This window comes from Somniosus microcephalus, chromosome 17 (genome assembly GCF_052327205.1).
Source record: "Somniosus microcephalus isolate GS21.2 chromosome 17, FLI_Smic_1.0, whole genome shotgun sequence".
Lineage (NCBI taxonomy): Eukaryota > Metazoa > Chordata > Chondrichthyes > Squaliformes > Somniosidae > Somniosus > Somniosus microcephalus.
Window position 1 is genome coordinate 37372549 of NC_141003.1, and position 17835 is coordinate 37390383.

Here is a 17835-nt window from a genome sequence, read left to right on the forward strand (position 1 = left end):
CATGATGCGTAGCACTCCTTTTTTGTCAGTGGGTCGGGGCATTTTGAGTATGGCGTTTACTTTTTCCATATCTGGCTCTATTCCTTTACCAGATAGATTATCTCCTAGGAAAGTGACTTCCTGGACGCCAAACTCACACTTGGCTTTGTTGAGCTTCAGTCCATTCCGGCGTATGCTCTGTAGCACTTTAGTCAGTCTCTCATTGTGTTCTTTCAGTGTGGAGCCCCAGATGATGATGTCATCAACATAGACCCGAACTCCTTCCAGACCTTCAATTATGTGTTCCATCGCTCTATGAAAGATTTCAGATGCAGATATTATCCCGAAAGGCATTCTGAGGAAACAATACCTGCCAAATGGTGTGTTGAAGGTACAGTATTTGGTGCTCTCTTCATCCAGTTTTAGTTGCCAAAATCCTTGTGAGGCATCGAGCTTTGTAAAGTGTCTGGCACCTGACATTTCACTGGTGATTTCTTCTCGCTTGGGAATCTGGTAGTGTTCACGTTTTATGTTTGCATTTAAGTCCTTTGGATCCATGCATATTCTTAGATCATTTTTCTTTTTCTTTACACATACCATGGAGTTAACCCAGTCTGTTGGCTCTTCGACTTTCCTGATGACTCCTAGTGTGGTCATTCTGTCCAGTTCATTCTTGAGCCGGTCACGCAGGGGTGCTGGAACTCTTCGTGGAGCATGTACCACTGGCTGAGCATTCTGCTTTAGCTGGATCTTGTAAGTGAATGGTAGAACTCCAAATCCTTTGAACACATCCTGGAAATTATTCACTACAGAATCCACCGAGTCATCTGGTCTGCTTATGGCACAGTTTATACGGTAGAGTCTTTTGACCAGTTCTAAGTCCTCACAAGCTTTGTCACCCAGTAGTGAATCAAGCCTTTCAGCCACAACAGAAAACATGAGATGATGCACTTTGTCTTTGACTGTCACTTTAAGTCTGCATACACCTAAGCTATCTATTTTCTGTCCATTATAGTCCTTCAGTAGTACTGACTTTTTCTGTATTTTGGGCTTTTCTTTCATATTGTTAATGTCACTCATACTGATTAAGTTTGCTTTTGCCCCAGTGTCCAGTTTCAATGTAACTAATGCTCCATTTATCTGCAGTGGGATCATCCATTTGTCCTCTTTTACTGCATTAACTTTATGTTCAGCATTGTCTATTTCTGAGGGCTGCACATTTTATGTATCTTTTTTGATATCGTCACATGACACCATTCCTACAAAAAATGTCTCACTTACATCAGTGTCCTCAATCACATTAACTCGTTGCCCTTTTGTCGTTTTTACTTTTGAAAAGCATTGTTTGGCAAAGTGATTCTTTCCATTACACTTTGTGCACATTTTTCCAAATGCTGGGCATTGTCTTAACTGGTGTTTGTAACCACAGCGTTTACAATTAAAAATTTCATCCTCCGATTGCTTTTCATTTCTGTTCTGCCCACGTTTCTTCCCCTTGTAGGACACAGCACCGACGGCAGCATTATCACTCATTATGTTCGCATCATTATTGAGTTCACTGAAAGTCTTCGCGTAATTTCGAGCTAGCTCGCTGGCTTTGTATATTTTCACTGCATTTTCCAAATTTAGTTCGGTTTCTCTCAACAGACGTTCCCTGACTTTTTTTATCATGAATACCAAACACAATCTGGTCACGAATCATGGATGCTTTGAGCTCAGAGAAATTACATGTCTGTGCTTTCAGTTTCAGATCAGTTATAAAGCTAACAAAAGTCTCATTTTGTTGCTGTGTCCGAGAACGGAAGATGTATCTTTCATACGTCTCATTCTTTTTGGGAGAGCAATGTGAATCAAATTTTTTTAGCACATCTCCTAATTTTTCTCTGTTCTCCACTGGATTGAATACAAATGTATTAAACACCTCTATCACCTGTGGGCCTGCAACCGTAAGCAGCAATGCTATCTTCCTTGCGTCTGGCTTCGTACCGAATCCGATGGCTGCAATGTAGAGTTCGAATTGTTGTTTAAAAATCCGCCAATTGTAGTCGACATTTCCCTCGAGAGTCAAACCTCCTGGTGGTTTCAAATTCTCCATGTCACTTTTCACAATTTTCAGCAGATCTTCACCACCCTGGTACCATGTTATGTTCATTAATAACCAGACATTCTTATTATGAACACAGCTAGCTTCTAGCTAGTTATTTATTCAGTACACGTTCTCTAGGTACAGTATCTGTAGAGGCTTCCATGTGTGCTCCTGTGTGCAGGCTGCCATCTTGACTGTTGCCTTCTGGGTAGCCTAGTGCCTCATGGGTAATGTAGTCTTAAACATACAGCTATATACAGCTCTACACAGCTCCACCTAGTGTCCACTATAGAATGACATGCTATTGATCACTACAGAAACTGCACACTTTTTTAACTTCACAATTCTGATGTATGAATTAACTCACCATTCAGTTATCCCTGCTGGCATTTAGAAAAATTGAAAGTTAAAACATCAGTTGGTAGTCTTGCTGCCCCACCCCGATTCCTGTTCCCTGCACTCAGGATTAACTGGTGAGTGCCAACACTGTAGCTATCAGCCAAATCATTTCACATAGGCTCAGCCAAATTAAAATGTCTCCATATGACTCACAAAAACAAAATTGAGTAATTTATGAGGCTGTAAGTTTAGCTGAATGTTCGTGAAGCTTCTTGCAGCTCATTACAGGAGATTTGTGTCAGTCCTACATTAGCAACATGTGTTTGCTGAAAAATTACAGTGATCTGTTGAGGAGGCTTGATGCCAATGGCTCAGCCTTTCTTTGCTTGGTGAAACATGTCACTTGGATTTACGTCGACATTAACAGATAATTCACTTTGTCCTGGAAGTTGCTTTTGTGCAGTATGTTTTAAGTTTTGGAAACACTTGTGAAGGGATAATTACAAGTCCTAGCCCTGTCTCGGGCTACCCCAGATCAGGCGTATTCCCCAGACGTTCACCTTCAACTTAAGTTAGAGGTAGCCAAATTCCATAAGACGCTTAAATGGGTCTAAAGGTTCAGGCTATCTCTCCCTAAAGGAAAGGAATGACTGAAGATGTTACCATCCTCCAGATAGCACTTTTAATAAATTTAACTAGACTGTAACCTTCCGGATATTATGAGGGTCTGGAATACCCCCAGAATTCTGCAACTCCTTACAAAAGAGTGTACAGAAATTGGGTTTGTGAGTTTATACAGAAATACTCTTTGAGACAATTCTAAAAATATATCGTTTTATTTAAGAGCCGACATTCAGTTAACAGCTATTGAATCAGTCGCAACATTAACAATTCAAAATACAAATAGCTTACATTTCTTATTTCTCAGAAATCCTTATTCTCAAATCTTTACTTTGTTACATTTCTACATTTCTTACTTATTTCTAAATCCAGATTATCCACCAAAATCAATTACTTTGATTACCTGAGACTCAAAGTTAAAAACTTACAGAGCGTGCCTGTGAAGTTGAGAAATGCTTAGCCCATTCAGCGAGGTTCTGACTTTCTGTTTGAAAAGCTCTTATTTTTATACCCTTTTTGTAGTGGTTTATTCTTTGAAGTTCTCTGCTGATGTCAGCTAATTGTCTTATTCATTCTCTCTTTTGAATGCTTTCTATCTTACTGTCAATTCAACTATTGCATGCATAATTATGTCTCTACCTTTAGGTGTTTCAAAAGCCATCATAAAAACAATATGACAGCAATGGTTTCTGTTTGATGCCATTCTTACAAAATTCTTTCATTCAATTCTTAATATTGGCTTTACTGGTTTTTAGCAGATGTTGAGTCTCCTTACTGCTCCAAGTTCAATACAAACACAATGTAATTGCTTGGTGTATCTATTGAAGTCATATCTTCAACCACCGTCTGCCCCACCTGTGACAGAGACTATAGGTCCTCTATTGGACTCATCAGTCACCTGCAAACTCATTTTTAATGTGGAAGCAAGTCATCCTCGGTTCCAAGGGACTGCCTAAGAAGAAGAGGATCTTCAAAGTGTTCTTGCTGGTATCATATTTACTATGTATAAATTAAAGACACTTTGACTGAGTGTTTACTTGTTTTCTAGCTATCTCAATTGGTTGCATATTTAATTGTGTTTCCTGTCTTCCAAGTTTAACATAAAAACTATTTGACCAGCAGGTGTTTCATTTACTTGATGTCATCTTTTCAAAGGTACATGCCTCTTTTAAGGTTTGTGTTTCTGTTCAATGTGTTAGCTTATAACACCTTAAACTGAGTCTTCCATTGTATTATTCCCAAACTCCAGACCCGCTAGAATCACTAAACTGCCATTTCAATAGGGTAATTGTTTTAGTATGTTTAACTAATTCCCATTTCAAAGCTTGTTTGGTTTTTACAACTTGTGTTATCAACTGATCTTTATCTCAGAAGCCTGTTTTCTGTTTACAGCCTGTGTCTCCGAGGCTTTAGATTTTTAAACCCAGTATATCATGTATTAATAATATCAGTATTCTGTTCATATTATGGTGTATCTTTTTGAAATATGGCATATTCCTTCACAATTGGGGGGGAATTTTAACCCTCCAAAATGGGTGGATTTGCGTTGGGTGGGAGGTAAAGATGTTAAAAATCTGAAACCCACCTCCAACCCGCCCACTTCCAGTTTTAATGGAGGCGGGACGGGGGACGGGCAACAAACCCGTTCACAGGAGGCGGGTTGATCATTTAAATATTATAATGAGGTTGTGTGCCTCAGAATTAACCACCATTTTAAATTTAACCCTGGCTGGCCGGGGTTAAATTAACTCGGCAACTAAAGGGAGGCGAGGACTGCTGGATCAAGGAGGTAAGTATCTTTCCACTCACCTGCTGGATCCAGTATACCTGCTGCACGCACCCCCCGCCGTCAGACACCCAACCCCTGGTGCTTACAACTGCACCCCCCCCAACCCCCCCACAACCCTTCCAATTCCCTTCCCGCCCCTTCCAATCTGCCCTCTGGCCTCTAACCAACCCCCCACCCCCCCGCAGCCCTGCGGCTTTCCGATTCCCTCCCTCCCTCCTCTCCGCTCCGCTCCCCGGCTGCGGCCTGGTGCTGAAGGACTACCCGCCGAACAGTCAGTCAGCCTCTCAATCTGGCTGGCTGTGGCCGGGAAACAGACTAAAAATGGTAATCAGATCCTGCCTTTAAATTCGGTAGGACCTGAGGGAAACCCATTCTTCCGGGTTGCCCTCCAGCTCCCTCCCCGCCTCCAAGATAAGATCAGGGTCACTGTAATTTACTAGGAATGATTTCAATAGAACATAATAATGATATTAAACCAATAAATTAGTAGGTAGCCGTAACACACCAGTAAGATGAATAAACTTAATGCTGCACATGTCACATGCCACTCTATGCAACAGATATGACTCACGGAACCTGTTTCTCTCTCCCTGGCAACGGTGCGAAAATGGGATCAAAATCAGAAGTGAAGAAACCTCACTTGTGTCCAGTTGTAAAGTGCCCATTTTGCTGAGGGTAGGTCACAAGTGAATTTCCACATTCAGGAAGGTAGACGTTTGACCACTGTAATCAGAGGAGGGATTTTTCTGTTTCTTTTTAATGATTTTTTTGAAAGGAAGGTTTGCGTTCTCTGCCTAACCATTTGTGATTTGTGTTTGGGGAAAATGGCACAAATCAGCGGGTCGCCTGTGATTATGAACCTTGGTGCTCTTTTGTGGGAAATCAAATTTAAATAATAAAACGAGTTGTACCTGTACTAATGTGTGAGTGAAGTGCCTGGCGTGAGCCTCTGTCAATTCTCTTATTCATGAACACTGAGTAATTGTCTTCTTCCGCACTGGTTATGGGAATGTAATTTTTATGTTTTTCTGCCATCTAATTGGACATATTCTACTTTTGTTTTTCACCAGTCATATTGTGCAAAACTTTCTTACCCTGTCTTCAATCATGTTGCACCAAAACTTTTCTCACCAGAAACACTACAGCAAAAAAATTCTGCCCAATCATATCAAAGGAAAAAACACTCCAAGGCATAGCTTCAATGACAGCTCCTCACCCCTCTTCCAATGCATCCCCACCACCTCAAACAAATATCAACAATCCAGAAACTTACTCATCCTATCTTCCAATTAGTCCAACACTTTTCTCCCACACTGCCTAATGTGTCCCAGCAACCCTCAACAACATCCCTGATCTCAGGTACATCAACCCTGATAGTTCAGGGCCCAGCCTGACCAGTCTAGTTCAATCCCCACTTGAGCAATGAACGAGACCCATCTGTTCCCTCTCTTGGCTTCCTGCCTTTTGTGTTTTCATGAATCATCAGACTGATCCAAGCTGAAGTGCTCCAGCCACAGGAAATGCATACAAAGCCAAAAGGTCAGCAGCTTTACACCACAGAGGCATGGGTTCATTGTTTTTATAGCACTTGTCTATCAGTACTATTTCTTTTCCAATATGTTCTATTTCTTCACCGTTATTGACTTCTGGCCACTGGATTTTTCTCTTCCAAAAAGCATCAGCAGTAGCCAAAGTGAGTTGCAGTAGAAGTTTATGTAGATCGGCTTGGGCCTCAGTCACGCCTCCTCCATTCTTGTATTAATACAATTAGATATGTTAATTGCATTTAAAAAATAGTTATAAATTATTACATTTATTATATACAAATTAATGTTTATAATTAGCTATGCTTATTATAAGAATATTTTAAAAGGTAAACCATTTCATCATAATTATATATTTATATCTACAAAATTCAATGGGGCAGAAATTCGGATCGGGGGCTTGCCGCGCGTGCAAGCCCCCGATCTGCACTTACCCGACGCGCCTGCCGTTCACCTCCAGGGACGCCTGGAATTCCTTTTTGAAACAGAAGAATCCCGGGCAGCGTCTGACGTCACGCCGCCCAGGAGTGCAGCCAGCGCGAAGCCTGGAGCGCGCTGTGCAACTGAGACACGCCCCTTGAGGTCTCAGTTCAATAGGACACGCCCCCAATGTTTCTCACAAGCTGCTAAGCATTTTTACATGCAGAGCAGCATTTCAAATAGGTTTTTGGTATATTTATGAAGCTTTTGGTAACTTTTATAAACTTTTAAAAACGTTTACATTATTTTGAAGAATCTGAAGTACTTTTAAACAGAATTAAAGCAAGTTAAAGACTTTAAAAAGCCCTGAAAGAATTTTTTTCATTCCATTTATTTATTTAGCAACGTCGTCGTCATACGTATCTTCACACTGTTCCCTTTGGGGAACTGTATGAAGTGGTGGAAGGATTTATGGCCGTGATTAACGCTCCTTCCGTGACCGTAACCATCTTTGTACCAGCCATTAGGGTGGTTAGTCCTATGGCGGGAGGGTTTTACGGGCTCCCACAAGCTATACAAGGAGGGGGGGGCACCCACATCCACGGACGCAAATATCCCACTGGATGTCAACCCAGAATTTAGAGCCGGAGCTCCGACTCCACTTGCCGGGACTGTCTGGAGCGGGGTTCAAAACCCTACCCCGTCTGGCCCAGCGGCGGGGATCCTACCGCTACGCCAAAGGCCCACTCCGATTAGCAACGTGAAATGGCTGGAATGAGCACAATTCACGGCATTAAAAGAACTCACAATTGAACTGATGATGACCTCAGCAATCTCCTCAACGAGGTGGAGGCGCAGCGCCTGCTCATCATTGGTAATGAGAAGTCCAAGGCGCCGCAAAAAGGACAGATGATAGCTTGGTCTTTCAAGTGGCAGCATAGGGCTCCAGTCACGGGGAGGGAAAAGGCGCAGGAAACTTATGGGTGTCACCTTTTGCGCGGAGTGGGCCTTTTGCGTAGCGGTAAGCATCCCCGCCGCTGGGCCAGAAGGAGTAGGGTTTCGAACCCTGCTCCAGACAGTCCCGGCAAGTGGAGTCGGAGCTCCAACTATAAATTCTGGGTGGACATCCAGCGGGATACTTGCGTCCGCGGGTGTGGGTGGCCCCCCCCTCAGATGGGTTGTGGGAGCCCGTAAAACCCTCACGCCATAGGACTAACCACCCTAATGGCTGGTATGAAGATGGTTATGGTCACGGAAGGAGCGTTAACGTGGCCAGAAATCCTTCCACCACTTCATACAGTTCCCGAAAGGGAACAGTGTGAGGATATGTACGACGATGACCTCTTGCACAATGCACCTCCTTGGACCCTCAGTCGCAGATGCGAGGGGGCAAATCGTGCAATTGTTAAATTTTTCATTTTATTGACATGTAAAATGTTGGCCCAGTAATTCCGTTCCAAACGCATGAGTACAGTCGGGGTACTCACGCGTCTGGCCGGAGGAAATGCCGGTTTTCAGCATGCACAGCGCATGCGGGGAAAACCGGCATTTCCTGTCCTCTAAACGAAGGGGTTCAGAGGCAGAATGCGTGCGACTGCACAGGCAGCGCATGCGCAGTAAAATTCGCCGGTTTCATTCATGCTTTCAGTGAGGTTAAGTCCTTACAACTTACACATGAAAAAAGCATGAGTACAGTTGCTCCAGAGGCTGCGGAGGAAGATATTTTTTATCGTGGAGCTTCTGAAAGGCAATATTTTTGTTTGGGAAAGGGAGGAAAGTTATTTTAAGAAATGCTGAGGTAAGTTTTAAAGTTTATTTTTGTTTTTTAAAACGGGTTTTCAGTACTGTAGGTAGAAGGAGCAATTGTGGCTATGTGAATTGAATTTGCTGTGTTTATTAAATGTGAAAATGACTCCAACATTTTTAAGAAAGAAACTTTTCATCACTAATATATTCTTTTAAGTAATTATGTATGTATGTCTGTATATATTCCTTTGCGTATATGTATGTATGTATATACTCCTTTACTTATGTGTATGAATGTGTGGCCTAGAAATTCAGTCGCGTTTGCACCCACTTATTGGCTATAAAGTGGTTTGCGCCGGAAGTTTTTTAGCGCCCGAAATTCAGTTGGTCCCTAACATCGGCGTTAGCCGGTAGCGCTGCGCCAGCACCGATGACGTCATCGGTGTGCGCAGCGCCCCGGTTCCAATGGTAATCCGTCCCGATGGCCAAATTCAGTTGCGGCCGCCTCGCCCGTCGCGGCCGCAAACAGCGTTTGCAAAACGGTGCCTTGCAGCTCGGAGAGGCCGGCGCATAAAGGTGGAGGGGCGGCCGGCCGCTGTCCCGGCGGCCGCCTGGCCGCACCTCCCTCCCCGGACTCCTGCACCACCCCCCCGCGGCATTGGTGTGTGACTCCCGCGAGCCCGGCACTTCTCCGTGGTGCCGGGCTCATTTGCCGGGGGAATCCAGCGGCGATCTCACGGCTGCAGGCAGCTCCTCCTTAAGAGAAGGAGGAGGCCTGCAGTACCCCAGCCTGCCGCACCGCATCGGGTGCCGCAGCGGCAGCTGGACGCCTGAAACTGACATTCTTCGCCCCAAACGAGGCGGCCAAACCCTGCAATAGCGCCCGCCTCCGTCTTGGGGCGGCGCAACTGAATTTCAGGCGGGTGCTGCGGGAAACCTGACGCGGCGATACCGAATTTCTAGGCCTATGTATTTAATTATGACTTTCAGAGAAAGTAACTTATTGGAAAATCATAATTAAATACATACATATATTACTGATGAAAAGTTTCTTTCTTAAAAATGTTGGAAATGTTACATTATTCATTTTAGAACAGTCATTTTCACATTTAATAAACACAGCAAATTCAATTCACACAGCTACAATTGCTCCTTCTACCTACAGTACGGAAAACCCGTTTAAAAAAAAAAAATTAAACTTTAAAACTTACCTCAGCATTTCTTAAAATAACTTTCCTCCCTTTCCCAAACAAAAATATTGCCTTTCAGAAGCTCCACGATAAAATATATCTTCCTCCGCAGCCTCTGGAGCAACTTTACACATGCTTTTTTCATGTGTAAGTTGTAAGGACTTAACCTCACTGAATCCATGAATGAAATCGACGAAGTTCACTGCGCACGCGCTGCCTGTGCAGTCGCACATGTTGAAACGGATTCTTTTGGTCCTCAATCTGGTTCAGTACAAACACGGAGTCAAATACTGGTTGAGTTCAACAGTTTTTATTCCGTCATCCCGACAGCACAGTCCTGACTCCAGAAGAGTCCGACAGGTTAAACCAGAGCAAGCAATCTTTCATACAGTGTGCCACATTATTATACTTGCATTTGAGAAGACATTAACACATCGTACAGTCTGCACCAATCCCGAGCTGTACACGTATACATTTAATTTGATTTCCTGGCCTGGCAGTATGAAACAAAGAAGTCACATTTCACTGAATGGTTTATAGTTAAGTAAATATCCTGGTAATGGTTTCATGATCACCTAATCATTATGGTAATGCGTTTGCAATCATGGTAATGTGTTTTCTGATTGCCTATTGTCTGTATAACCTCTGCACTCCGCCCTACACTGTTTCCACCAGCAAGGTGTGACATCGTGGGTGCCAGCCATATTAGCAGCCATAGATCAGTTTAGCTTCTTTTATTTTACTTCCTGCTGCCTTCACAGTTTCTTGAGTTAACATGATCATTTCTTACAATATGCAAGTGACTCAGCGATGTCGACATTTCACCACCATTTTATGCTGACAGGATCCTCCATTTTAGATTGACAGGGTCCTTGGCTATGCGAAGCGAGTTGTTACCATATTTTGCATTCTATATCCTCATTCCCCCCTTTTATCATTCCATGATAACCATCTAAGGTACCCAGTGATTCTGGGCTTCATCCTACTGGTCCATCTCTATCTTATTGAGTCTATTATACTCCTCCTCCATTAATTCCTTCTCAAATTTAATTTCTTCTTCTGATGGTTTGCTTTGTACCAATTGACTTGGAATTACAGTTGCTCCTAATCTATTGCAGCAACACTTAATCAGCGTGAAAACTAGAAAAATGCACATAATTACGGCAAGTACCACCACTAGCCCATGTAGCAGAGTTTGTCCCATTGATCCTAGCCATCCTCCAATGATCCAATCAAACCAGTCATCCCCTGGCTTAGGTTTCTTATACTGACTTACTGCATCCCGGATATGTTTGACAATGTTGGTTATGTTTTCCGAGCTACCAGGGATATAAGTACAGCACTCACTTCCTATCAAGGCACAGGTTCCTCCTTGTGCTGCAAGGAGGTAATCTAAGGCCATTCGATTCTGGAGGGTTACTGTCCTAATGGCTATCATTTCGGCACTCATGTCTGCTATAGCTTCCTCAGTGTCATTGGCAACTATCTCTAGTAGCCTTGCCAGATTCCTTGTTTCATCCATCAAGCTCATTATTCCATAGGGAGGGTTTATTACGCCGAAAAATCGATTAAAAGCTCCTAGCTCTCTTTTGGTCACGTGTTTCTTAAATTCGTGGTGTTCCCCAATCTTATTCAAGTGGTGAATAAAAGGTACTGCATAACCTAAGTAACACGAACCCGTCCAATCCCGGGGTAACCATGGATAGGCTTGGTGACCACATATAAAATAGGTCCCATTATATGCGATTAAATTGTCGTCTAATGCCTCACGAATCCTCCATCCCCATCTGATTTCCATTCCTTCCCATGGTCCCCCACTTGTCCTATTGGGGGTTCCGGTATGATCTAATTGGAAGAAACCTTGGCCACAGCCTCTGGTGCGAATACATTTTGTTACATTAACATTTTGGAAACATTTACTGCGTCCTACTTCTATACCTCCCGGCACACTCTTCGTTAAACATATTGGCCCCTTCGGCCTACCAACTCCTGAAGTATTAGTAAGGACTAAGGCTGGAGGCTGGCTGTTCCGATTATAATTAGGCTGGTACCACCCTTGGAAAGTGGTTAGGTCATAACCTGCCGACTTCCATTTGTCCCTGTCGCCCTCCTGGTTGTATGAATCTTTATAAACGCCGCTGGCATTCTGGCGCATGACCCACTCCGCCATCTCTGTGGCATTGAACGGGATGGGTCTCAAGGGAATCCCTCTTTTACTATGGATAGGAATGTGACTGCAAACCCAACAGCTTGTTAAGTTATAGCTTTTGGCGTATTCATATGACATGTGCAGAAAGGTGTTGGTAAGTAATTCACGTTCCTTCCGTGATTTGTCCGTATCGCCTTGAGTCAGGCACAATAGTCCAAAAAGTCCAATAACAACGAGCAGCAACTTCATGGTTTCAGTCTTCAGTGGGCGCTCCGCCTGTGGTGGTGTTTTCTTCTTTGTAGCACTCGGCTCCGACCCGCCTGGGATGCTGTTTTCTCCCGGCTCCGAAACTTGATGCTAAGCAGATGGTCCCCTAGCGGTTGTTAATCTGTGAAATAAAAGGCTTACACACAATCAAAATTAAAACTTAAAATATTAAAACTTAAAATTAAAAATTAAAATCGTATAATAAGTATAATAAGAGTAGGATTTCAGCAGGCCAGAACAATCCAAACACAACACCAGACCTCGTAAAAGCTGCAGTCACCTCTATCAAAGCCGAGCACGGGTTCTGTAGTTTCCTATCAATGGCTGATCAATCAAAATAAAATTAATGATTGTTCGTAAAATCTACTATATACTGTACTGATTTACTACTGATTATCTCTAAAATCTACTATATACTGTACTGATTTACTACTGATTATCTCCCCCCCTTTTGATTGGTTTCTCCAATCAATTTACAGTGGTGGAAATGCACCCATGCGCTTCTTCCCTTGACCTTAGCTGCAGTCGGGGTTGTTAGTAAGACCTGATATGGACCTTCCCACCTTGGATCTAGACTTTTACGAGTCCAGTTCTTAACCATCACATACGAACCTGGTTCAATTTTTAGAGAACCAGATAAGTCAGGAAGTTCACCATATGCAGCACGGACCTGTGAATGCAGCCCGCGCAAAACCTTAGTTAAGGCCAAGACATAGGTCGTCATTTCTTCAGTCATATGGTGAAAATGCACCATTGTGGGAGCATCTTGGTTCCAGGGAGTCTTGAGTGGTCGACCGTAGATAATCTCAGCAGGTGTAAGCCTTGCTTTACATGCTGGTGTGGTGCGAATCTGAAAGAGAGCTATAGGAAGCAATTTCAACCAAGTGGAGCCGGTTTCGGCTACCAGTTTAGCAAGTTTGTTCTTCAGAGTCTGATTGGTTCTTTCGACAAGTCCTGCAGCCTGTGGTCGATAAGCACAATGTAATTGCTGATGAATGTTCAGCTGAGTACAAAGTTCCTTGTTCACTTCGGCAGTGAAGTGAGGACCGTTGTCAGAACTTAACCGAGTTGGAATACCATACCGAGGTATGATCTCTCTCAGCAATACCTTAACAACAGTAGAGGCTTTATTGTCTGTGGTCGGATATGCCTCGATCCATTTACTAAATACATCTACAATGACAAGTACGTATTTGTAACACTGACATCTTTCCAACTCAATGTAGTCCATTTGCAGGGTCTCAAAGGGACCCTCAGGTAAAGGGGTTTTTCCCCATTCGCAAGGCACTCCCTTTCCAGGGTTGTGTTGTTGACAAATCAGGCATCGATCGCTAATGTTCTGTGCTATAGCTTGAAGTCTTGGATGCCACCAAGTACTTAAAAGCAAATCACCAACTGCTCTGGCACCACAATGAGTTGCAAAGTGTACACATTCAATAACCCATAAAGCTAGCTCATCAGACATGCAAGTCTGTTCCGCGGGAGTAGTCCAGAGTTTTGATAAAGGGTTATATACACATCCCAATTCTCTCCACAAATGCTTATCACTATCAGGAGCGTCCTCCTGCAACTTAATCACCTCTTGGATGGTTGGCATTAGTTTTTCCGAGGTAGACTGATTCTTTTTGGAATTTTTAGTCTGCCTCATCATTCGGGGCACAATCATTTGGTGACTCCTAGAAGCATTTTTGGCCGCCTCATCAGCGCAGCGGTTTCCTATATCTACCGGGTTTTGGCCAGTGGTATGGGCAGAGCATTTAATCACAGCTATCTGTTTGGGGAGTAAAAGGGCTTGCAAGAGATCTGAGACTAACTGACGGTGAGAGATCGGGCTGCCCGAAGAGGTCAGAAAACCTCTATTTTTCCACAATTGTCCAAAGTCGTGAACTACTCCAAAGGCATATCTAGAGTCTGTATGTACATTGATTTTTAATCCTTCTCCCAAAGTACAAGCTCGTATGAGTGCAAACAGTTCAGCTTGCTGGGCAGAAAAAGAGGATTCAAAGGCTGCTGATTCTAAGGTGACACCTTCCTGATTTACAATTGCATAACCAGAAATTCGTTTTCCCATCTCATCAACTGAAGAACTGCCGTCCGTATACATGGTAATATCGGGATCTGCAATAAGAGTGTCAGACAGATCAGGTCGGACTGAGGTATCATCCTTAATGAGGTTTAAGCAATCATGGCTTGGTTCATCACTCTCAGAGGGCGGATATGCAAGGAAACTGGCAGGGTTGATAGTGCTACAGTGTTTAAATGCTAGCCGAGGATTGTTCAGTAAGTATATTTCATACTTATTTTGCCTGGTGGTAGTCAGGTGTTGGGTCTGCAATTGCCCCAATAACGCAGTGACTGAGTGAGAGCTATACATGGTAATGTCCTGCTGAAGTGTCATATTAGCAGCTGACTGTAGACTGTTGTAGATGGCTGTAAGGATCTGGGTGCAATAGGGATGTCCTAAGGCTACCGGATCCAGTTTTGATGAATAATAAGCTACCGGTCGATGCTTATCTCCATGCTTCTGAGTCAGAACTGCTGTTGAGCAATCGTTCATTACTGTGCAATATAACTGGAATGGCCTATCATACAGGGGTCGTCCCAGGGCTGGTGCTTGGACCAGATCCTGTTTTAATTCCTCAAATGCCTGCTGTGCCTCTAGTTCCAGCTCAAACTCTCCCTCTTTAGCCGTGTAGGGAGTCAGATGTTTGGTTAATACTGCAATATTAGGTATCCACTGTCGACAATAATTAACCATTCCCAGCCACTGCCTGACTTGTTTGGCCGTTTTAGGGGCTGGCGTCTCGCATATTGGCTGTATTCGGCTAGTTTCCAAACTGCGGTTTTCGGCTGATAACATAACTCCAAGAAATTTAACTGTCTTCTGAGCCACCAATACTTTCGCTGGAGATACCACATATACTAATTCTGAGAGATAGTTCAACAACTGAATAGTGTCCTCTCTGTTACTTAGCTCATCAGGGCTAGCAATGAGAAGGTCATCCACATACTGGATCAGATTGGAGCCACAATTTAATGTCAGTGTCTGTAATTGCTGTTGAAGGCACCGCGAAAACAGGGTAGGTGAATTCACAAAGCCCTGGGGTAATCGAGTCCACGTATACTGCTGACCGTTGTAAGTGAAGGCAAAAAGGTATTGGCTAGTAGTGGCCAATGGCAGGGAGAAAAAGGCGTGCTGGAGATCGACTACCGCAAAAACTGTAGCATCAGCAGGTATCGAGGCCAAGATGTGTGCTGGATTAGGTACTAGCGCATGAAGTGGCTGAACAATCGCATTTATTGCTCGTAAATCCTGCACTAGGCGGAACTGATCAGGCTTACCAGGCTTCGGAACAGCCAGGATGGGTGTATTACAACTGGATTGGCAAGTTACCAAAATCCCCTGCTCCAACAATCCCTTAATGAGTCTGTCTATACTCGGAAGAGCTTGGTGTTTCAAAGGGTATTGTCGTACCGTCGGCAAGGTCACATTTTCCTTCACTGGGATCTCAATGGGTTTTATGCCGGTTAGACCTACATGCGTTGGGTCTTCTGCCCATACCTGTGGATTCACATACTCCAGTATGTCTTTCCCTACATGACGGTGCACCACAGTCAGGCTAGGCTCAGGGTTTTGGTAAAATTGGACCATCAGACCTCCGGGTAACTGTTGCGGTTGGTGACATTCAGGGTTTGCCTGATCGATCGCTCGTTTTACCATGGGCCCCAAATCTTTGGCATGGAAAGGCTGGTTAACTTCCCGCGTGATATGAGGGGCCACTGTCGAAGGCTGCTTCCACAAGTGTAAGGGAACCTGCACAAACTCTGCTTTTCCCTCATGTCCAGTTACTACAGCCTTGAGGTAGATTGTCCATTCGGTACCTTCCTGATCTTTAAAATACTCCTCAAGGGTCCTATCCTTTCCACTTCCACCAAAGATCTGCGGGTTAGGTTGATTGGCTATGATAAATTGACCCTTAGTGTTAGGGGGATTAAATACGTGGGGTTACGGGGATCGGGTGGGATATGTGTCGGTGCAGGCTCGATGGGCCGAAATGGCCTCTATCTGCACTGTGGGGTTTCTGTGATTCTGTGATATGCCAGTGTCACATGATAGGAGGATGCATTGAGGTCGAGCGACCACCATTGAGGTGTAGTCGAAACATAACATTGCCTTTTATTTGCCCAATGTCCTATTGCTATTTCTTCATCACCACAATCAAGTTTGAGTTGGAATGCACATAGTAAGTCTCTGGCCATTAAATTGCAGTCCAAGCCGGTAGTTATTACAAATTGGTGGGTTGCAGATTGATTTTTGTAGGTCACCTGAACTGGTTCTAAATAGCATACTTGGTCATTTGACCTTGGAAGCCTGATAATTCCTGGGTCTTGTTGGATCGGGGAAGTTTAAGGTCCGATTGGACAGAGGACATGGCGGCTCCAGTGTCTACTAAAAAGGGATACCATTGATCCTGGATTTGCAACATTAATAAGGGTTCTCGGTCCGAATGTAAAGTGCTGACCACTAGATTAGCTAGTCAATTCTGTGGGAATGGATTGTTCTGGGAGAAATTGGAATATCCTCCCCTGCCTCCTCTAGGTCCTCCTTTGTTTCCTCTCCATCTTCCCCTGCCTCTCCTAGGTGGGTCTCCAGAGGCTAAGGATTGGCAGTCTCTGACCCAGTGGCCATCCTCTCCACAGTTATAACACTGCCCTTGTCTTGGACCTTGGTATCCCCGTCCTTGTCCTCTACCCCTTCCTGCCCTCGTCACTTGTTGTGTCTAGGTAATTACCCATGGTTCTCTTACACTAAGGGCTCCCTTTCAGGATTCGAGTTACGTTTTTAAAAGTGTCTCGTATATTTCACGGATACCGGCACACAAAACTAAACACCACAATACAATAACTACAATACTTAGACCAAACAAAAACACAGTGAGTCGTCTATATTCATCAAATAGTAATTTTAGCCTCTGTCACCGTCTGGTACGGGTATTCTTAGCCTAATTATTCAAATTGTAAATTTAGCCTCTGTCACCGCCTGGTACAGGTATTCTTAAACTCTAATTATTCAACTTATACGACCCTTATCTTGCACTCCCCGAGTACAAGTTGCTCGAGCTCTAGAGTCCCCGACTCTCTCTTTTTACTTTCTTTCAAGTATTCTTTTTCTCTTTCTCTAAAATCACTACTTATCTACTTTTTAGTCCAATCGGAGCCTGAGCGGACCAAGTGAAATACGAGGCTGGCGCGTTACCCGACTTGGATACTTATTTCCTAAGTTTACACAGTATTCGCCAGATTGACCCAGATCTCGTCGGGACACCACGCAAGAATTAGCGAGTGGCAAAACTTTTATCGGACTTACGGATCAGAGGAAAACCGAGGTGGTAAATTTAAACATACTCACTCCGGGGGCCCATTTCCTCCTCTCACGTCCAAAACTAGTTCGGCTCTTAATTTCGCGAATTCTCGGTGATCGTCCGTTGAGATCCCACTTCTGACACCAAATGTTGAAACGGATTCTTTTGGTCCTCAATCTGGTTCAGTACAAACACTGAGTCGAATACTGGTTGAGTTCAACAGTTTTTATTCCGTCATCCCGGGAGACTTACTCTGATACAGCACAGTCCTGACTCCAGAAGAGTCCGACAGGTTAAACCAGAGCAAGCAATCTTTCATACAGTGTGCCACATTATTATACT

At 43.8% G+C, this 17835-nt stretch overlaps 1 protein-coding gene across 1 annotated transcript; it reads right to left on the reverse strand.

Moving 5' to 3' along the window:
- Nucleotides 1-10042: 10042 nt before the first annotated feature.
- Nucleotides 10043-12424, reverse strand: LOC147105647 (uncharacterized). The gene has a single exon (XM_086010184.1). It carries the CDS (start codon nucleotides 12110-12112, stop codon nucleotides 10697-10699), a length of 1416 nt encoding a protein of 471 aa, XP_085866310.1. The 5' UTR covers nucleotides 12113-12424; the 3' UTR covers nucleotides 10043-10696.
- Between the last annotated feature and the right edge of the window lie 5411 nt (nucleotides 12425-17835).

Bases quoted from the DNA above. Each gene is read 5' to 3' on its own strand.
- LOC147105647 (XM_086010184.1), bottom strand. From the start codon at position 12,112: ATGAAGTTGCTGCTCGTTGTTATTGGACTTTTTGGACTATTGTGCCTG.